Here is a 22,900-nt window from a genome sequence, read left to right as displayed (position 1 = left end):
CTCTCAGTGTCGACTGCAGTTGACAGTGATATTTATTTAATGGGCTTACAGCAGCCCTTACACTTCTGTGCTTCTACAACCACAAGCTCACAGAAGCTGAAATCCCTGTACGGTCCATAATTTTTTAATAACCTTGGTCAGTGGATAGTGCTAATAGTTCTTGGAGTCCTCATAAAAAACCACATATTTCTGCTATCTCTCCATTAGGCAGTGGCAGATTCTTATCCAGCGTGGAGGTCAGGACGGTTGTCACAAAGGAAATCTTCCAGCATTGGCAGATCCATGGAGCCTTAACTTTCTGCAAAGTATTTAGTGAACGTTTGTTTTCCCTTTCACTTCACTTTGTTGTCTGTTTATCAACATTTAGGGAGCGTGATGATGTATTCTGCAGTTTAATGACCTGATTCATTCTACTTAACTTACCTTTTGAGTCCTCTTCCTTTGATATTTTGTAATGCTTTGTAGGAGTGAAGCTGGATTAAGAGATATGGCACTATGTTTTGCCAAAGGTTTTGTTTAGCTGCAACCCTTTTTGCGTGTCAGCATGAGTATATCCAATTGTCTAGCTCAGCAGCCATGACTTAGCAAGGCAGCTTGCCACTGTAATGACAGCCACTGCTTACTTCCCCTCCCTATGGCTCTGGCTGAAACAAATATTCTTCTGTACTAAGGTTTAGGATGCTTCAAGTAAAACCATCTTGAGAAGTAAAAGTCATTACAATATCCTTCAAGGCTTTGATTTTATGTTTTTGTTGTTTGTTTTTTTTCTTGTCTTTAATACAGGCTTTATGTTCTTGTATTGGTGTAAAACACCTTTGGTCTTTGTGAGTGTCACTTTATGATATATCAGTCCTGTTCTCAAAATAGGACTAGTTTTATTACTGCTATGGAGTAGACTGACTTAATTTCACCATTTCTGGCAAGAACATGCACAAAATTTAATCTCAAGTGAAACATGGATAGTTTCCTCTTCTGTATTTCTCTGGAGGTGTGTATAAATAGGAAGAGACTGTGTGGGCCAGTAGTGGAGACAGGAGAGTGTTTCTGTTCTTGGATTTGCTATGGACCTGCAGCACACCATAAGATAAATCAGAATTCAATCACATTATCTGAGTGACTTCTTATTAAAATATATTTTATACAAGGTTATCATGCAGTATATAGCACTCTTGGATATTACTCCTATTTTGAGTTGTTAGAATCATGAAATGGTTTGAGTTGAATGGGACCTTAATGATCATCTAGTTCTAATTTTCCTGACATGGGCAGGGACATCTTCCACTAGACTAGGTTGCCTGAACTCCCATCCAACCTGGCCTTGAACGCTTACAGATATGAGGCATCTGCAACTTCTCTGGGCAACCTGTTCCATTGCCTCACCATTCTGATAGTAAAGAATTTTTTCCTGATAACCAATCTGAACCTGTCCTCTTTAAAGACATTTCCCCTTGTCCTGTCACTACATGCCTGTGTCAAAAGTCATTCTCCAGCTCTCTTGTAGCCTTTTTAGGTAGTGAAGGATGCTATGAGGGGTAGATCCCATCAAAAACTGTGTGTGGTAACACACATACACTCCTTTTCTCCTGGGAACTAAGAGGAATACAGTCCTTTGAAAGCAACGATCATAATTCTCCTGACTGAAATAGACACTATTATATTTAGTAGTAAATGAAGAACTGCCTCCAGAAGCCAAGGCAGCCCATAGGAGCCATTGCACTACTCCTTTTCCATCAAAAACTCTAACGTTACATTCAGAAACACCCTATTATCTCTAATCTGAGGTCACTTCATGACAGCTGTATGGAACAATGGTTACCAAGGAGTTCCTCATCTTGCACCTTACTATAATTGTTATTAATTAATACAGTCTCTCTCATTATGGTTGTTACAGGGGATCAGATAAAAACACAACATCAGCAGTTAAGTAATTACAATTTAATTGAAATGGGCCCTTTTGAAGGGGTGCAGAGCTGGGAAAGGTCAATAGCCAACAGCAGCCTGTGGTCTGCTGGAAAGAAGGAAGGACAAAGGCTATCTTCCTCCTCCCTCTTCCCTCCATCATGGTACCATTTGATTGTATCTGTAAAAAATGGAGCCCCCAAGAGTTTAGGAATCAGTTCTCCTCCTGGATAAAAGCGAAGCTGAGCTCATCTTGTGCTACACCATTGTGTATGGAAAGTGGAAACCACTCTGATAGGTCCTCCTGACTTGAAAGCACTGCAGTGATTTACTTAACTCTTTTACATCTCTGCAGCTATGTTTGCTGCCTCAAATCTATTATAGCTATGCACCTTTCTGAAGAGTCTAGTGCTCATTTAATTTATTTCTGGTTTTCAGGGGAAAATGCACCAAGTAGGGGCTGTTCCTGTGTGGGCCTTCTGTTATAATCTTGACCTCAAGCTGTATATCCTAAAGAGGATTACTAGAGTAGCAGTTTGAGGTAAAGAGCTGTATGTATCCTTGGGATTTCTGGCAAGCCCAACACTGAGCCCTGAAATCAGTAGTAAAATTCTGACACTGTGCTAGGAACATCGTTGGAGGAAAATTATATTGGTTTTAAGAAAAACTAAATGTGAAAAGAACAATTAAAAAATACTGTGTTATTGTAGCAACCTAAGCAATTGGAGTTTTTTTTAGTTGTTAAAAAAAAATAAATCCACACTGATGTAATAAAAAATGACACAAGAGAATAAATGTATTGAGTTGTTATGGCAACTAAAATATGTAGGTTGGAATTTATTTATCCAGAACTTCTATGTAAGTAAAATAAACATTATCCTTGCTAATTAAAATAGCATGCAAATATTATTTAATTTAAAATCATTAGTCATGTTTTCCTTTACAATTAATGACTTTCTTTCTGTTTTCTGTTTCCAAGTATTTGCATTTGCTTCCAGCTGTGGTCTGCTTGTATTTTCAGGGCAAGAATGTGATTTCACTAATGTGGGCTTAAATGTGGAGGGACTCCACTGAAGCTAATAAATAAAATATGTGCAGGTGGGCACAACTGGAATCAAACCATGTGCTTTAACATGTTATTCTTACTGCAACTGACCTTTCTGCTTGCAGGGCTTTTGGCAGGTGTCATTACTCCATGCTTGAAGGGACCTCCCTGTGCAACCACATCTCCCTATGTTTCCCTCCAGCTTGATACAGTGCATGTGGAGCTCCTTTCGGAGTCTGTTTCTGCATACAGCCTGGTCTCTTCAGCTGTAGATTTAGCCTCCAAGATGTTTTATGATAGCCAATTCTAAATGGGCATTCATTAGTTATGTTCAGCCTTTTAATTTTTCTAGTCCTTTTCCTCCAGTCTTCAGAAGAATTCGGTAATAGCTTCTGCTTTATTTGAAAGAAATAGAACTTTAATATCCCCAATTACTCTTTATGTTTCATCTTCTTTATGCTCAACAAAGTGCAGGCTGGTGTCTGAAAGGTAAAGGAATGGGGAGAATGATCTGCCTCTGATCCTAGTGAGCTGTGAGAAATGCATTTATTTGTTTAACATTTTAATCTTATTAATTCTTATGTTTAAAGGCATCTAAATTTGCCTTATGGAGTTTAAAAATATTGCTACCAAGAAGGTCTTGGAAAATACTCTATCAGAGTAAGAACTCAGCCATACATAAATTTGTTGTCTCCATTTCTTATGTGGGTATGCCGCTACAGCTGGAGTGGGTCTTTGCCTGAAAACTGCAACCAGTCTGTCCAGTCTTATGCTTTGAGTGTCATTCTCATGCATCTGAACAGTGAATTATTTACCTCTTCATCCTTGCAGCACAGTTCATCTTTGCAGTGGTTTTTTTGCTCATTTTTCCTCTTTGCCACAGCAGATCGTGCCACCCACCAGTATTTGGTGTGCCAGGTCTCAGCAGGGGAGACTGTACCCAAGCAACAACCCTTTCAAGGCTTGTGTTTGCAAGGACTCTGGTAGCTGCACAGTACCCTCATCCCTCTCTGCTGCATGAACCATTACACATGGCACAGTCCAGCACTGCATGACCTTAGTGACTCTGCTGCCTGGGAAAGGAGACACACCAGTGCCTTGGTTTGTACCCCAGCTCGAAAATAAATCTCTACATGAGCTCTCCTCTTTTCTGCCCCTTTAATCCCCTCTCCAGAGATCCCACCTGGAGTACTACAACCATCTCCCAACACAGGAGGGATCTGGACCTGTTGGAGTGAGTCCAGAGGAGGGACATAAAGATGATCAGAGGACTGGAGCATCTCTGTTATGAAGACAGGCAGACAGAGCTGGAATTGTTCAGCCTGGAGAAGAGAAGGCTCCTATGAGACCTTAGAGCACCTTCCAGTATCTAAAAGGAGCTTTTAAGAAAGATAGGCACAAACTGTTTAGCAGGGCCTATTGTGACAGGGCAAGGGATAATGATTTTAAACTAAAAGAGGGTAGAATTATATTTATATATAAGAAATATTTTTTTTTTTAAATGAGGGTGGTGAAATGCTGGAACAGGTTGCTCAGAGAGGTGGTGGATGCCCCATCCCTGGAAACATTCAAGATCTGAGCAACCTGATCTAGTGGAATGTGTCTCTGTCCATGGCAGGGGCATTGAAACAGATGACTCTTAAAGGTCCCCTCCAACCCAAACCATTCTATGATTCTCTTTTTTGATGATGAGCGACACTGGAGATGGAGCCTGGATCATCAAAATGAATCCTGTGTGTGTCTTCAGGTTGGTCACAAGGCTTGAGTTTGTGGAGCCAGCTGACTCTTGCCAGCTTCATCTGAACTCTCTACCTTGGAGGACAAAAGCCGAAGCACGATCTAGTGTCTCCTCCCTGCCTGAATTGCCTGCCTGGAAAATGAGTCGTCTTGCCCCAGACCAGAGTCACAGTGCAACTGGACAATTGTGTGAAATGGATACTCAGGGAGATGGGGTTTGAGTATAGGTTTTGTGTTAGTTCAGCCAAAGTGACTACTCAGTAAGTGACAGCCTGGATGACAGCTTTTAGTTGGATGATCAAATCTATATCAGGAAGGAGCAAACGCAAAGTTCACTAGTGACATTCTGACATCCAGAAACACACTGAGAGCAAGACTTGCTCTCAGGAGGGTGGAGCAGCATTAAACTAGATCCTGACCTTTCCGAGACACAAACCCACAGCCAGATAATTGTTCCTGAGCTGTAACAGTCTTTAAGTCTGTCATAAAATTTTCTGAGAGTTTGAATCCATATTAGCTAAAGTGGAATAATAAAAATCCCAGGGCAAAAAAAATATTATTGTGATATTTTTGCTCACTTCCAGATACAATAACTTAAAAATTAAAACCTTGTGATGTGATTTATACAGTAGATTCTATGCCCAAATTTGTATTTTTGTTTTCTCTGTTCACATTTACTGGTCATATTGGGAAGACTGGTGCAGAAGAAAGTTTGATGACATTCTTACGGAGCTTAGCCATGAAACTTCGTGGTGATCTGCAACATCACCCTGACTTAAGACAGCTGCAAAGTCTGAGCTAATGCTCTGTGACGTGGAGCAATCCTTGATGTTGTCAATGAACCAGAAACCCTAACATGGAAATGGAAATAAAATCCTTTCTGATGTCTAAGTCTTTTTACCTTTCTACAGGACTTTAGATGAATTAGGCATCTTCTTTTTTACAGGATTTTGTGGACAAAAAGAGAGCTCTGTTATATTATTTCTGGACTGAAATTTAGGCCCAGCTGAGGCAAATTAAACTGCCTGACTTCTGTGGGATTATATTTCTGATTTTAGTTTCTTGCATGGCCTGCTCTGGGATTGTCCAGGTTTTCAGTCATCTGTGATATCGATGAAACTGATGCCCTGTCAAAAAATTTGCTGAATAACATTTCTTCCTGTGATAAGGACTATAAGAGGCATATAAATAGGACTAACAGGGTACAGAAAGAGCAAAGCACATCTTAGAGCATCTGCATGGCATTGCAGGAAAAACTCTTCAAACCACCAGTGATGCTTTGTCTCCCACAATCTGTCTGAGATGTACAGCTTTTTGTTTTTGTGGTCCAGTGATGCTCACAGCACATTTAGGAGAGCTGTCAACTCTGCTTAGATATGGCAGAAAGGTGCAGGCCATGGAGGACAGATCAGAGGCACAGAAGGCATTCTTGCTGTTGCTGGCATGTTGTAACAGATGAACTTGACTTGATTCCAGTTCTAGTTCACACACAGCTTGAACAGAGTGTGAGCAGGTTGGCTGTACCTGGTGTAGAAGTGTACTCTGTTCTGTGCTAGTAACAGCATCCTGCTGAGCATCTCAGTTCAGCTCAGGTTGCTTCAAAGTCCAGCATAGCTGCGGAATGAATTATTTTACATCAGTGTCCTGTAAAATAGATAATTCCAGCATATATTATTTTGAAATGTAGCTTTTTAAATGTTCTAATGATTTTCAAATATGCTTACTCTAGAAAAAGTTAATTAAATAAAAGCAGCATCTCTCAGCACTATATGTTCCTTGGAGCATTTGGTTACCAAGATGATAGATTTCTTGACAGATATTGGCATCCAAAAGTTAGCAGATCGCTGAGGTTTTTTTATACCTTTCCTCTCCTTATGTAAAGCACTTGGGGCAAGCAGGTATTTATTGACAGGCTCTCATGGGACAGGAGCAGAGCTACCAATTGGTGATACAAAATGGCAAAAGACTGATTAGCTTGTGTTTTGAATTTCTCTTGCTAAAAGTATACAGGAGAGTGTTCCCTAAGCTGCAGAAGAAGGCACATTAGCTCTCTGAACCCTGAGGCAGTTGCACACTTACTTGGCTTCTGGGCTGTAGCTCCTTACACTCCCACCCACCCTCCCATTCCCTTTGTAAAGCTGATCAACGTTTTCTGGCCACAAAGCGGTGCATGTTTCTAGAAAATATCCCATTCAAGTGTGTGTGTGTGTGTAAGTATATTCAAAGATCTGGAAGCAATATCCTAGAGAGTGGAAGAGCAGAATAATGTTTGCCTATATATTTCTTGATGTTTCTTTTTAATATTTTTTATGTTCTCCATGTTAAGCCTCACCCCGGGAAGTAAACGTGATAACTATTACGGATGGCTACAAGCACCTCCTATTGATGTATATATATATTTATATCTAAATCAGGTGTTAAGTCTACAGCCTTACAGTAGACTGGAGAATTCATCTGCCATTCCTATAGCTTGGCTGCTATAGGAAGACTTTCCATAGAAACTCTTGGAAACCCCATACACCATAATTGCCTGTGAGGGCAGATGCTCCTTCTGTCTGGATGCTGCCTCAGACATAAACTGGAACATAAATTGCCTACTGAAAGTGGTATCAGTGACAAGTCTTTAATAACTCCAAGCTATGCACTTTGGCAAAAAATAATCAGCAAGAATTCTGTTGTTGGTTGATTGCGTCAATTGTATATGTCCTAATAAGCAATTGGAAAGATGTGTTATATGCACAGAAAAACTTTGCTGAGCACTGTTAAAATTAGATAAAATGATCAAGGTAGATAATGTGCTTACTATTTTATTAATTAACATTTAAATAATGCTGTAAGTTTGCACAAAAAAAGAGACATTGCCCTGAAGAGATTACAGTCTAAATAGTACCTGTTAATTATAAACTACAAGATTAGTGTTGATTATACACAGAATTACAAGGTTGCTTTTAGTGTGATCTACAATGCTGATGGTTACTGCCCATGTGAGCAAAGTTACCAAATGAAGTTTTGGTCTGCTTATGCAACATTTGCTTGTAAAATCTCTTCTGTTTCTCTGACCAACTTGAAGAGAATAAGATCATGTTTTCTTCCGTGAAGAGGAAGATAGAGTTGTTCTAACTCCCACCCCTCTAGATACAGGGGTCTGATAAAAAGTCTTTGGCAGCAGTTTTACTGCTTGAAGTCATTACTTCCAGAACCTCCTACAAGGATGTACAAGCGTGGTGCATGTTGTCCACTGCATTTGTACTGTGTCAGGCTGGGGCTGCCCATTTTACATCTCAGGTCATGGTTCAGGAATAATGAGGTGTTGTTGAACACTTCCTTTGCAAGAGAAGGCAGCTTTTCGCTACAAAGTGTACAGATAATTTTAGACAGTGTAGGCTTTTACTTGGCCTCTAAAGGGAGGATTGTATGTAATCAAGAATAAGAAAAGACTCAGATCAAAGATTGTTAGTTTTTAATAAATCTATCACAACACAGAGCAAGTATCCTTTTTGCCTCTTGGATTATACAGTCCCATTTATTTCATAACACAAAATTAAATATCTCTTCACATTCAGAGGGATTGTCAACATATACTTTGTTTCAGTTTGGAAACCATATATTATTTTGCTAAGGCTTATTGAACCTTAATACACTGGAACAGAGAGATGTTCCTGAGTTATTACAATTACTCTTACTTGAGCTGTTTGAATGTGCCTAATGTCCTTGTTTTGCTGCTCTTTACAATGAATCTGTGACCCATTTCCCTAAGGAAAACAATGGAAACATTTCATAGCATCTTATGACATTGTTTTATGTTCTTTCCAAATATTAGAGTCAGCTAATAGTGAAAAAATTGAGGAAAAATATGTAAAATGTAAACAAAGTAAGTTCCTTATCCAATTTTGCAGCTGCACTCATTTGATAAATGCTCCCATAGAGTATGTAGTTTTTGCTGAAACTTGTCAGATCCCTTTTGAGAAGTTGCAGAAGCTGAGCTCCTTTAGGATCAGGATCCTTTAGGTCTTGATGATTAGAGAAAATAATAAAGTATTGATTTCCAGAATTTATATTGTTGCATGTAAATAATAACAATGGAAACTACTTATGTCAGGTATTCAAGGAAAGAAAAGATGAAATGAAATTTTTTATGCGTGCTTTTTAGCTCCTTGCAAAACCAATTTTCCATTCCTGAAAGAAATGCTTAGGGAGTTGCTTGGATTTTCTGTAGGCTCAGAGGCAAAACCTGGGTTCAGTTCCCTTCTGTCCTGCAAAATTTTGGCCTGATTTCCTCGCTATCCCTTCCTCCCTTCCAGATTACAAATGGGAAATAATTCAACACCTTTCGGTGACTAGAAACCAGACAAAGGAATGCATGGTTCTCCACGTGAGACAAGCTGTAACCTTAGAGAGGACGTGCATGGAGTCCTGTGTACTCAGCCTCATGTAATGCTGAGCTGCTGGGCTTGATCCAACCTTTAAGCACAGTCTTTACTGGAGCACAAGGCTCGTGCCATTGGTTCCAGTGAAGCTAAAAGCATGTGTCTAAGTAGTTGCCTGGATTAGAGCCAGCATTCAGTCTTTGCTGGACAGAGCCCTAAATAAACAATCTAGGATCAGAGAAGAAAACATTTGCACATGTGGATGTGATTTGGCTGTTTCTGTGGCAGTGGCTTGTTGTTTTCTAAGTTGTACTGGCAATGATTGGTCTACTTAAAATGCTAACAATTTCTTGCCTGTTGTGTTAAAATTGACTGCACTCCTGTTACACAGGCTAAAACAGGATGGGTCTAAATCACTCTGACTGCGTGTGATGCTCAGCACTGACAGATACAAGACACTCTACTCTATTTGAATCTGCCCCAATTTCCTGTTCGTGCTCTTGCAGTGCCCAGAAATATTCTGAGATCCAAGTGAGAGGCAATCATCATGTTTCATTCAAAAGCTAACTCTTCAAGCACATTTTTACAGGGCAGAGCATTGTAAACATAGATGTCATTTGTAATATTTACTGTCTTAATGTAAAATCTACAGTAATGTATTAGATTTCCAGCAGGAAAATTGAAAAAACAAATACAGCATTTACTATATCTGCTGCCAAAGATATTATTTGAAGAAATACTGTGTGTTTTATGAGGGTATTGTGTAAGCAATGTAAGATTGAAAGCTGTATAAATGAAGGAAAAATAACAAAAAAAAGCATTTGAATTTAAGAGATTTACAAATATGGCTTCTAGACAAGCATGAAACTCTTTAAAAGTGTCACCTATGAGAATGTAATGAATTAGAAATAAAAAACCAAATCAGATAATTGAGTTGTTGTCGTGAGGAGATCTATTATGTGTTCCTGCAGCTACTCCAGATGAGAACCCCATCATGATCAGCAGGTCTTTTGGTCAAGGCACTGATTTCCTTCCTTATCTTTACATTCTGATGCTGAGAGCTGCAGAGTACCTTGAACGCCTTCTGAAGTCACCCAAAGATTACGATAAGCATCATTTTGCAGATTTAGCCTCTTAAGACTTTCATAGACTTCCATGAGAGTGCCTGTAAGATTATACCCAGAAAGTTTTGCATGACAAAACATTGAAGTGAAAATCTTATGTATAAACCACCTGATATTTATCTGAATTCAGGCTACCCTTTTGTATGTACATGCTAATCTTTATATTTAAATGTAATAGAATTATAGTGCACATCTCAGCTCCTTTATTTGATTTTCCTTCCCCCCTGCTCTCTAGCCTGCAGCTTCCAATGGATCAGAAGGATCTGGACAATGTGGTGAACACAACAAGGAGAACCCAACTTTTGAAAATTATGTGATAGACATAAAGACAAAGGTATTGTCCACTCTTTTTTGTGATGGATAATGAAATCCTTATTTAGTGAAGTTTTGCTGGAGGTGAAGTGTGTAGAACATATTGAATTTGAGCTCCTGGATTTATCTTTGCTGCTTATTGGCTGCATGTACATTACCACATCCTAATGAGGCTTATAGCTGCAATTTATTGCTGTTTGTTGCTAACCCTGTTCATTTTGTGCTGACCTAGGCAGGATATAATTTTTATTTTTATGTACAAATATTGTTAATATTGGTGATGGTTCTACAGATTTGCTGATCTGAAGATGGTTTCATTTCAATCTATTTTTGAAGTTCATGTTGTTGCACAGTTTGTAAATTTTATTCAAGGTGTTTTCAGTCTCTCATGTGTTGTAGTTTCTTTTAGGTTTGGAGTCAGTATGGCAGAATATAAATGTCAGCAAACTGATGGGTTTTGTATGGGCAGTCTAATGATACCTATCATAAAACTATGTTGAACAATGTAACTTCATGGCTATGGTAAGGGGGTATGTTACATTTCTCTGTCTTGCTACTTGCAACAGGAGCTAAGATATTACTGTGTAGACTTTCAGCCTTGAAGTCATTGTGTATTTTTTCTTTTTGAAGTGAAAGAAACTTAAGTTTTCTTTTAAAGTAAGCAATCTGGAAACATGATGAAAAAGACCCAGATATTAACTGAGTTGGTGTGCTTGTGTGATACCTTGTAGACTTCAGCAAATGTTTCTAATAGTGGAAACTTGCAGATTATTCTTCTTGTCTAAGGCTTTTCCATGAGATTTGTTTCCAGATCTAGATTGATTTCTCTGTCCATTACATTTTCAAAATTTAAAGATGTAATGTTCTAGTATGATTTCCTGAATTTCTTGTGTTGTTGTGTTCCCAATTTTTTCAGAAAAAATTTGGTACCATGTGGGACCATGGTGGTACTTAGAAGTTGAAATACAAGAACGTGTATACTCATTGAAATTTGTCTTTATATTTATGAAAGATATTATTTCCCCAAAGCAAGGAATTATCAAAAGCTTGATATATATCCTAAATACATTGTGTCCACGAAAATATTGTAGAAATCATGGGATGTAGTGGATCTCATCCCGATTTCACAACAAAATTTATGTTACGAATGCTCAGCTGAACAATGCACTATCTTCCCTACTTAGAGTTACTGCAAACTACTGGATGGAATGTTTCTCCATCAACAATTCTATGAACTAAACTTTTGTGCTGTTTGTACTCTCCAGCACAAAGTGTACCTGAGAGTAAAGCAGTTATATTGCCAAACTCTGAAACATTCAGAGCTGTGAGTGGTATTTTCCTCAGTTCCCATTACCATGGGATAGCAGATAGCAGATGTTTTGTTTTCATTTCCAGAAACTTGTGGTTTAGTGTGTCAGTTCACTTGAAAGAGTCATTTTGTCTGATTTCTTTTTTCAAGTGAGTGTGCTTGAGTGTTAGTGTCATGCTCCTTTGACATGACACATAGCTATTTAGGAGTGGCTACATGTTTAAACATATGCACCAGAGCTTTTCAGTTGCTGATGATCAGGTGGTTGTTAGATTTACTTCCCCAGACAGAATGCTCAAGAATTAGAATGAACTCTTCATTCACCATTGATCTTGAGAGTTGAGAACAACTTCAGGACATACTGTCCTTGAGTACCCTGTGATTCTCTTTCAGAGTATCCCAACCCACATAGAGCAAGCAGAGCATTTGTAACTGAAGCATTTCTATTTCATTCTGAATAAGGGATTTGTGGAAAATGAGAAAACAATTATGGCTTTGTATGGGAAATAATAGATACAAAAATCATTAGGTATAAGTTTTAAACTAATGAGGGTCGCGGAGCTTTCAAAAGACTAGCTTATCCAAGGCTCTTCAGAGCTTTAGGATGGCTCTAGGGACCTGTCCCCATCCTGTGCCCCAGACCCTGTGATGATGAATGTGCATTTCCTACAACTCTACGAATCATATTGTGTTCCCAGCTTGCCTCACTGCCTTCTTTCTCATAGGTCCCCAAAAGGGTGAGTTTGTGACAATGTGACTACTGGAGAGGTTGTACTGTTTCCATCCATTGAAATTTTTAAGACTAGACTGGATAACAGCCTGGATAGCCTGGTCAGATCTCACTGCTGAACCTACTTTGATTGGGAGTTTGGAATGTATACCTTCCCATGTCCTTTATATTGTCACTAACCCTGTGATCATCTGTTTACGTTGACTCCTGGAGGGGCAGAAAGGCCACCGCATTGCTGTCTGACCAAGCACCCTTAAAGGCAAATGCCTTTACACACCACCAGGTACAGCAACCAGATGCCAGGTATTACACACAATAATGCCCTCAGCAAAGTGGGCCAGTGAAGTGCCTAGTGGATTGTCTATTAGAAAAACAGAAGTAGCTTTTTTTCCTGCTTTTCTGGGCCATGCTTGGCTAAAGTGGGGCGAGGTCCCGTATACTACATGAAAGGGTGGTAGGCTGGGCATGTATTTGGGGTAAGAAGAGATAGAATCCCCTCCACAACTGTGAAGAAGAAAAAACCCTTTTTTCTGTGGCTGTTGAACCTGGGGCCACCGTGGCCACCTGGGTGCAGAGACCTTGTGATGAAGGAGTGGAGCTGCCTGTCCACCCTTCACTTCTCCCTTCACTCATTTTACCATCTACCTGCATGACTTTGAGTGGCAAGGTCTGCGCTTCCCTACACAAAAGAAAATGGTCTGTTTGTTTTCACTGGGAAAACTACCATTTGGAGAAACTGGTCAGGACTCCAACATCAGTTGTGCTAAATAGCAATGAAATTTACCATGCATGGGTGAAGGAATGATTTGTGTTGGAGACTCTCCTGGACCTGAGGCCAGTTGCAGAGCTGCTGCTGTTAGGGCTGCTGCAGTCAGGAGGGGTAGAAATGCTAATCTGGTGATCTTTAAATTAACACCAGCGCACCTGAGCTTCTGGTTCAGCCTGGGAACTACATTAAAATTCTTAGTGACTAAGGTATACAGAACTTCATTCCTTCTGAAATTTGTATAAACTTCTCTTCCTGGATGAAAAGGAAATTATTTTGACGTTTCATCTGTAATACAGCTCCTTACTATATAACCAGGATCTGCAAGATTAGTAATTTCTCTGTTGTTTTTTTCCTTCTACCATATACTTACTCAGATAACTTGTATCCTGGTTAGCCTACTAACTAACCAGTTGTGTTGCACAGGAACGGGGTTCAAGTGGTATAAATGAGCTCTGCTGTAAAGAACATAAGTTGCCAATTGCACAAATTGCCCTCTTGGAAGATGTAATCAGGGAAGTATTTTTTTGTAGCTTATTTGAGTGCAATATGGAACCTGACAGCAAGAAACAAAATATAACCCCATGTGAATGACTGGCAATGTAATACCATCAACAAGAACTCCGTAGTACAAAATTTAAGATACATTAGGAGTAAATAAATCTTGCTCTGTATTTGTAGGAGCATGTGTGTGTTCATGTGTTCTATGTGTAGGTGCATAGAGCTCTAAATAGTCACTGGCTAAATTTTGCAAGATGGTGACATTACTAATGCTGTGTTAGCAATCTGGTTAGATGCCTTCTTACTTAGTGTCTACTCTAAAACTTGGAGACCTAGTACTCTTGTTTTTCTTAATTTCTACTGTGTGAATAAAAGAAAATAAGCAAGTTTTGCTTTTTTTAATAATCTATTTTTTCTTTACAGATTTTACTCTATAGTATTTGGGTTTCAAAAGAATTTAAGAAATATTAAAAAAGGTGCGTTGTGAAAAGTTAAAAAAAATAATCAGAGAATCTTTCCTAGTGGTTTTAGCTTTTACAGAAGCTTATTTTTACAAATATTGAATTCAGCTGGATGTTGCAGGCTCTGGTTCTAAATATAGTGGCCTAATTAAACCCTATGCTTTGGTTATCCAAGTGGAAGTACCTGGATACAGTGAAGACTTTAATGCCAGAAAGGAGCATTAAATTGTCCAGTGTAACCTACTGCATTATAAAGACCATCACATTTTACCCACTCACCTCATATTATTAGTTTTTGTGTGACTTAAAAACAGACACCTTGGTAAAATTAGAGAAGGAAGCAGTCACCTGGGTAGGTGGTTTTCACATGGTGGTCCAAGAGCCACTGGTGTCATAGTGGGAAATAGCTGTTATTCTTCCTATATTAAGGTTTCCCGAGAGTCAGAGGTCATCACAGAGGTTATTTTTTACCATCTAAATTGACTACAAGCAACTATAAACCATGTCTTTTCACCCCAGATGGCTGCTCCTCAATTTGTTTAGTTTTTGGGTCAAGTCTTTCTATAGTAGACTTCAGTCAGGATCATATGTACAGATAACAAGAAGGCTGGAAAAAGTAGAGCTAAGCAGTAATATGACCTCCAGAAATTAGAGCAGAAGGAGGTGTTGCTAATGACGGTGAAAGCAGTGCCAAGGATTTGAAAATCTTAGTCTTGGGGACAAAAAATGAATGGAAAAAGTATCGATTTGGAGAAAGAAAATTCAAAAGCTCAGCCTCTTTTTGGGGTTTGGGATAGGTAGTTAATGGAAATGAGGAACTGTATCTTTTGGAGAAACACTAGAGACCCATTAGCAGTCATCTGTTCCCAGTCACCGATAGGTGTATGTTAGAGACTTACCAGGAGCCCTGGCAACCAAAATGAGTCTGTGGAAGGATGAAGCTGGGGTCTGTGTCACCAAAAGCATGGCTGTCTTCTGTCTGGGGCTGTGGGAGATTTGGGGGGTAAAAAGTAGGTGGTGATGTTTCAGGGAGCATACTCCTCAACGATGTGTCAAGCTTGAGTAGCACACGTCCAACTCATGCCCTGTTGAGTGTTCATTGTTGCATTTTATAGAAGGATAGTCAAAAATTGGAGGAGTCCAGGAGGAAGCTTTTTGGTACACTGATGGAGTTGGATAAGTCATGTTCATATAAACATCCCCAAAGGGTTAGAACCCTCTGTTTTTCATATAAACTGTAAGTAGGATCATGAGTTCACTGTGACTATCTCACAGGAGTAGAGTTACTTGCAAATAGAAGCATTTACAGATCATCCACTTAGAGATCAATTTCAAAATATATCTCCATATGCTGGTTTCAAGTCTGAGATGAAATTTTACAGCCAAGTCATTAGGTAATTATATGTATGAAATATTTCACACCTTACTAGATCAGCTTGACTCTACCAATTAGAAAAGAACAAACTGTTGAATGCTTTAAATGCAAGTGTTAAAATATCTACTGATTTTAGAGTTGACTGAATTCCCTTTTACCCTATCAAGCTTAGAGCACAAGGGTGGCTTAGGTTAGACCTTATTAGGTTAATTTCTTTTTAGGGAGATGCTTTATTGGGTCTTACTTCAAGGATGTTTGAAAGTTCCCCATTTCTTATAATCTATAGCTTAATAAACTTGTCTGACTGTTTGGCTACTGGATTAAACCTCAGCAGGGAGAAAACCTGCAGGTTCTAGCACAACCTGTAAATGCAAATCACGTTGTTTTGTGCACTTGTGGTTGCTCAGAGTGAGTTAAAGCCTTAGACAGAGTTGTAAGCGCTCTGGAGACTTTCTCTTTAAGATGTTATATCCACCAAGACTTTAATAGTTGGAGTAGGGTTGATTGCTCTCTGACCACATATCTGATTCACTACGGATTTTGTAACTTTGGTAGCAGTGACCTCATTTTGGCAAAATAATATGTGTCATTTACTGAGTGTCTAACTGCTCCAGCAATCACAGGAATATTAGGGTTATAACCTGAATAATTTATGAAAGAGTGATGACTCTTAAAAAAATCTTTTATTTTCTTGGAAAGGCTTATTTTATTAAAAACATATTTTACTTCTGAGTGAGAATGAGAGATCCTCAGCAAAGCACCCAGGGGGGTTTGTGCTGTCCAGTGTGTTGAAAAGGTGAATTGTAATGTATGGGTGTCTAGACATTTCCTCTTGTTGCTGTCAACAGTCCAGTTGGCTGTATTTTTTTTTTCCAGTGAATAGGAGCATTGATTTTCCTCTCTCTTTGGCCAGAGCTTTCATTTTACATATCTTTCTCCTTCTCTGTCTCTTTCTCTTTCCCTCCCTCTTTCTTCTCTCTCTCTCTCTTCCTCTATCTGGAAGAGAGGGAAGACCGTAAGAGCTAACAGCAAGCTTTCTAACTCAGAATGATTCGTGTAAGACACCTGAAAGGCAAGCTCTGCACCAGTATCACTGCAAGAAAGGTAGGGCTTTGGGGGCTAAACAGTCTGTAAAACTGAGCAAAACATAGAGAACATGAGATAAATCAATTAAGTCTGTGGATCTGTCAGTGATGCAAGAAAAGTTTGGGAGAAAACTTTAAGAGTTTTTAAGCTCTATTTTTCAAGGTGCTTTCTTTTTTAATTAAAAGTTTGATGTATTTTTCAAAGGTGGGGAAAAAAAAGGTTCCCCTCCATGGCTTTGAACAATGTGTATAATGTAGGGGTTTTTGTCACGGGTGGTGAACTATAATTGTGTCACTGTTGTTCTTGATGTGCATGTGTAAATATGCAAATCCCGTTTCTTTTCCCTGACTGATTATTTGTTGTTATACTTAAAGTTCTCTTTATCCAGCTGTTATTTATATTCACTTCCTGAATCTGAATCTGACCCAGTAATTCTGAGCGATTGTAGCTGTGACGCATGAGTTCTCACACACACCTTAATGTTTCAGTCATGCACTTCCAACAGTATGTGTTTGTAGGAATCATGCTCTTATAAAACCCCTTACAATTCAAAGCAGTTGTTCTGGCAGAGAATATTTGGCTGTTTTGGACAGCGCTGTGATAGATGGGCCCGATAGTTGTGCATCTTATGCTGCTTGCTCCGAGTTAGTGGAAAAGAGGAGGGAGAGAGCAAGTGAAAGGGGGGAGGAAAAAAAAGACAGGGAAGGAGAGAGCGAGAGGGAGAGAGATTGAGAGAGAGCGAGAGAGAGCGAGAGAGAGAGAGCGGGGCTGAGAGAGAGACTTGGCAAGGGAAATCTTATGGGTATACTGAAACAGCAGATCAGAATTGTGAAACCAGAGCTAGGGCTGAAATGTGATGCTTTTGCTCTTTTATGCTTGTTGTGGTTCTCATCTTCCTGTTTAGAGGGCTACATACCATTCAACAGCATATTTTGATCACAGATTGAACAATGCAGCAATCAAGCCTGATAAGCCACCTGGAAGTTTTGCTTGAGACGATTTCTAGTGGGTTTACTGATCCCTGTGAGCATCATGCCTGCCTTTAGCATTGTGGAGGAGGACTCGAGTTTCTTATGAGGGCCCACTTGGAAAAGCCGGCTGTGCAGATTCAAGCCTCCGGTTCTGTTCATGCTATTCAAAAGCCTTTCCTCACCCTTGCTGATTTATTTCTATGATTTACATACACTCCTGTGGAGATTTACAGAATGGATTGTCTGTGCATTGTCACGACCAAGGTAGGACTGGAAACATTGCTGTTCTGTGTATATATTTCTCTGCTATTTTTCTGTTCCTGTAATTAAATAGATTGAGCATGCACTGTGTCAGGTTGCAAGATAAAGTGACGAATAAGCTTTGCTTCCATGAGCATTTTGTTCTCTTTATCTGTAGATTATGCAGTTTGTTTCTATATCACTTCATAAATGATATGCTTTTTACTTATTTTTACTAGCAGAAACAAAAGGATTTTATCTTAGCCTATGCTTGTGTCTATTAATATCTCTAGCAACTAGAGCACTTTCAGAATACATGGTATACTGCACATATATTCTCAGTTTATCAGTTTATTCTGTAAACTAAAGAATAATAAAGAAAGAGGGCATTATATGGGTCCTAGGATTTTAAAGAGGCCAATCAGATGTAGTTTAGATAGTCACGGTGTTTCTGATTGGAGAGATACAAGTTTCTTGTGGCTTATTGTGGCTTTTCTGGGGGGAAAAATCATAGATTACTTTGCCTCTCTAGGCCTGAAAAATAAAAATGCCTAGGTCCCGATTCAGCACTCTTATACTGATGTTAGATCTAACCCGACTGTTTAGAAACAGTCCTTCTAAATAATTCCTTCCAAACATGAATATAAAGAATTCTTTTCCCCGACATCAGCAGCAGGCTAAGGACCTTAGGGTTAAGGACACTTCCCAACTTAAAGATCTGGTGTAGCAATAAGCTGAACAATTCTTTAAGATGTCCTCAAACTTTGCAAGCTAACTTAATATTAAATGACAGGGAGATGATGAGGGAACTCCCCTTCTGTTGCTACAGAACAGGCAGCTCAGCACATGTTTGGAACTGCCTTTGCACATGGTGATAGTATTTATGAGGAGCAGTTGGCAGGGGAGGTCTAGACTTTGGGGTTCAGCACAGGTGCTCCCTGTTCTGCTTTATTTTTGATGAATTCCATCATTTCCATAGGACTTCCAAAATGCCTGGGGTACCCAGAACACCTGAAGGCTGCATAAATGAAAAGGCAAAGCAATGGTTAGCACAGTTGTCATCCCTGCTGTCATTTTTTGCGTCATAGCCACGCAAAATGGGGACAACCATCCGTGACATGGAGATAGGTAGGAAGACACACATTGGGCACCCACGGGCAGGAGCGAGGGGTGATGAATGGTCACTGCAGAGAGCAGGGAACACAGTGGAGCCTTGGAAACAGATGCCAGCTGTCATTCCCATCTTACTGGTGGAGAAACCCATATGGGAAGAGAACAGGAGGTGAATGAGGCCACAGAAGGAACATAAATTGGAGGAGGCTGTGGCCTCATTCACCTCCTGTTCTTTCCAGGTCCTTCTGGCTTCCACAAGCTGTGCTGGATCTGAGACTATATCCTCAACCATCCCTGGAGCAGAGCAGAGGCACTTGTGGGTGCCTGTTGACGCAGTACCAGTGAAAAGCTCTCAGCAGTGGAGGTGCAGCACTGCTGAACAAAGCTGGGATGCAGGATCATGCTAAACATGCAATTTACACTCCCAGGTGTTGCTTTCCAATTCAAAATAAGGAGAATATTGAAAAGAAGAGCTATGATTAGCCCTACTTCTGGGTGTTTAGTGGTGCAGTGGGGACATGCAATTGCAACCATCCTTGGCCTAGAGAGTTTAGGAAGGAGGTGTGTAGGAACTGGATTTGGAACAGGGGAATATGTTTAATTTTAAGGTGGTATAACTGGGAGAAGAACGTGTCCCAGTACCTTTTTTTTAACATATCAAGAGACATCACTTATTTGTTTTACAATTTGGTGATGAAAGTTTCCACTGAATATTTTCCCAGGGCCTTCTGGGAAATAACAAACGTGGATTCACTGCTAGCTCACTACTACTGCTGCCTTGAGCAGGGCTCCCAACTCCATCTACCTACAATATTTTTCCTTTCAGCTTTTCTGTCTCTTGAATCCAACGCTAAGTGGCTGAAATGAACTGAAAGTCAAGCATGTGAGTGAGCCTCAAATATTAAACTCCAGATATTCAGTCTTTGCTGCCAACATTGATGTTGGAATGAGATACAATTGCAAATTGCACATGACCTGCTGATGGATGCAGGCGGGAACAACATAATATCATATGTAATTGAGTTGAATAATGGCAAAAATCTAGTTTAAGAACACTTTCATATTGCAATGGCTTGAAACCAAATAAATTACAATTATTCACTCATTTTACTTGTTGCTGTATTTAAATAGCTGGACTCATGTTATGTTGTATTGATCCATAATCTGCTCTTACTTATTTTTATTGCAGTAACCCCACTTTCCTTAAACCAAAATTTTTTATGACTTCTATTTATGCCCATTTTCACCAATATAATAAGAACAGTCCTTTTTCAGAACAATTGTGATTTTTAAAAAATTAATTTTGCTAAGCATGAGTTCTACAGAGCAGCAGTATGGTCATTTTTGGCCTCAGATCTGTTAATTGTCCTTATTTAAACAGTCATTTGCCTGATTTGTGCAAATAATTATCATTCTTTGTCTTGAAAAAGTGGATCTTGATGTCAGAGTGAGTAAACATATCAGGTTCATTCTTCAGATCTTAAGTAATAAAAAGGGAGTAAAAGGTAAATTCTATTTAAACTGCAAAATATGAAGAGTGTTTAAAGAGTTGACATTTTTAACACATGGTCATTAAATTTAGATTATTATCTGGAATTTAGATTATCATTAAATTTAGATTGTTATTGTCTGGATTTTTTGCTATTTCTACTGTCTAGAAAATGACATAAATGTTGTGGTAGAGTGAAAATGCCCTTCTAGATGATGTACAGTGGACCTACAGATCCTACTTTGAACTCTGTGTGGTAAAAGATGTCATCTAATAAAATTAATTTCTGATGTACCTTGCCAAATCTTAAATCCTACTGACATTTTTTTCAGCCAAAGTGCAAAATACATTTAAGATAGATTTAAGATATTAGTTTGTAAAAACTCTTCCTCTCTTTTCCATTTCCTTCATGTTTCCGTGCATTTCTGAAACCAGGACTACAGAAGTGCTGAACCGTCAAGGACAACTTCTTGTGGTCTCCTGGTTTATTTTAATTGACCATGTTCACAGCATAGCTTCTTTCTTTACTGTCATATAAAGCATGTTAATTTGTGGTATTATTTTATCATTAGGAAGAATTTGGTATAAATAAAGCTTAGGTTGAGACTCCATCCCAGCAGGAGCACCAGGAGTTTTTGAGAAGGAAGAACATTCCACTGTGCCTCCCAACATTCAAAGGCAACATGCTGTCCCCTCCTTTAGCTGCCAGCCTTCCTTCCATCCGTCTGCCTTTTACAGACTTATGAATACAACGGTAGCTGCCACTGGTGAAAAAGAAAATAGATAGCTCTGTGTTGCTCACTATAACAGGGGCTGCTTCACTGGAATCTTGAGTTCTTGGTGTTAGGTGGCTCAGAAAAGATGATCAGCTTTCCCTGGAAAAAATCCCCAAGGCCTTTCTGGACATAGTTGCTAGAAAGAAGAGCTCAGAGGTGGAAAATCTACAGGTCTTAAACCCAGAAGGACAAATGACAGGGCCAGCTAAAGACCTTCTCCCATGACAGAGATTTTAAAACTTCTTGTGCAATCTAGTCTAGTGTTTTATTATCCTTAACATTAGTAACACCCATAAGAACTGTCAATGTTGGTTGCCACTGGTGTCACCCCTTGTTTTGTTTGGGAGTTGTATTCTGAGGTTTCCTTAAGATCTCAAATTTTATCACCTGAAAGTTTCTGTGTTTTGAGAAGAGCTTGCAAAGATGAGATGTACACAAAGAAAAGACACCGCTTAAATAATGCAAATTTATTCACGAATCCTAAGCCACTTACTATTTGTGCCTAACTCTAAGTTCTCAGCACTGAGCACGAGTAGCAGTAGGGTTCCTGTGTCCCAGAACCGTGCTTGTAAAACAGAAAACTGACCTTCTTACCCAGGGAGAACATCCAGCTTGAACTTGGTTTTTTAGCTACAAAAATAAATTTCTGTCATCAAAATATTGAAAATTCTGCAACATTTACTCCTTTTTGCAGATGCTTGTTGCTTGCTTCTGATTAACTCTGTAATGATTTAAACCTGATCACTCACTACACAGGTTCTACATTTAATTGAAGTGTCACTGATGTCTGTGGGAACAATTAATAGAAAATATGATTGTTCATGTGACTGAAAAACAGTAAACTGTAAATTTGTTTTGGGTTTTTTTTGGGTTGACGAAAGGCAGTTCATCCCACTAGTGAAGAAGCTTGGCATTTTTTTATTTTTTTTTTAATTAATTTTTTAAATTTAGTTTAGTTTGGAAAATTAATCTTTCTCCTTTCATGTCTGTCCATCCAGCACCTCTTCTAAGAATTGAATTCAAGTGTTTAAAAAAATGAAATAAAACTAGAAAGAAAAAACCTATTTTGTAATGGTGCTGGAGAGCAAAGCAGTAAGCTTGTTTATGTTGGTAACCTATACTAAAGTTGAATGTGTACAATTCTGATTGACAAGGTTGCCAGGAGCCAGCAACATCTGTCTATCCTATTTCCTTCTGCTTATCCAGCCATGTGTGTAGAACAGGGGACACCACTGTATGCACTTAAGGCAAAATTCTGAACAGATGTGTGATCAGAACTCATAATATGCATGATAGTCATGGAAAATAAGAAGCCACAATGGTCAAGTACAGGACAAATATCTGGCTTAGATCCTGGATGTGGTATGACTTTTCTGTAGGTATCTTCCACTCCGCAGACTCATCACCCCACTTTGCAGCATGAATTTAGGAGTAAAGTAGAGAAGAGATATAAAATTTGCACCTTGTCTTTCTATCAGTTTTAGTTTTCCTTTCCCCATAGTCCCAACATAGAAGATGAAGCAAAATTCAGATCTCATCCTCCTCATTAGCATCACTGTGAACCTGAATGAGGAGTTGCTGTAGCCTGGCTATTTCATT

General features: G+C 39.1%; 1 protein-coding gene across 9 annotated transcripts in view; it reads left to right on the top strand.

The window, feature by feature from the left end:
* The window catches only part of DLG2 (discs large MAGUK scaffold protein 2), a 999,036-nt gene that overhangs the window by 135,429 nt on the left and 840,707 nt on the right, over window positions 1-22,900 (top strand). For 6 of the 9 annotated variants that reach the window (XM_027658222.1, XM_027659729.1, XM_027658823.1 and 3 more), the window contains one exon: window positions 10,408-10,506. In XM_027658222.1, coding sequence (XP_027514023.1) covers window positions 10,408-10,506 — 99 coding nt within the window. Of the gene's footprint in view, window positions 1-10,407; window positions 10,507-17,422; window positions 17,948-22,900 lie in introns of those variants that run through there. The other 3 variants (XM_027659310.1, XM_027658974.1, XM_027659061.1) reach the window with 1 other exon arrangement.

The sequence above is a fragment of the Corapipo altera genome, unplaced genomic scaffold (genome assembly GCF_003945725.1).
Source record: "Corapipo altera isolate COAL_440 unplaced genomic scaffold, ASM394572v1 0, whole genome shotgun sequence".
In the NCBI taxonomy this organism is placed as follows: Eukaryota; Metazoa; Chordata; class Aves; order Passeriformes; family Pipridae; genus Corapipo; species Corapipo altera.
Note: the sequence above shows the minus strand (reverse complement) of the source record. Positions and strands in the feature narration are given on the sequence as shown.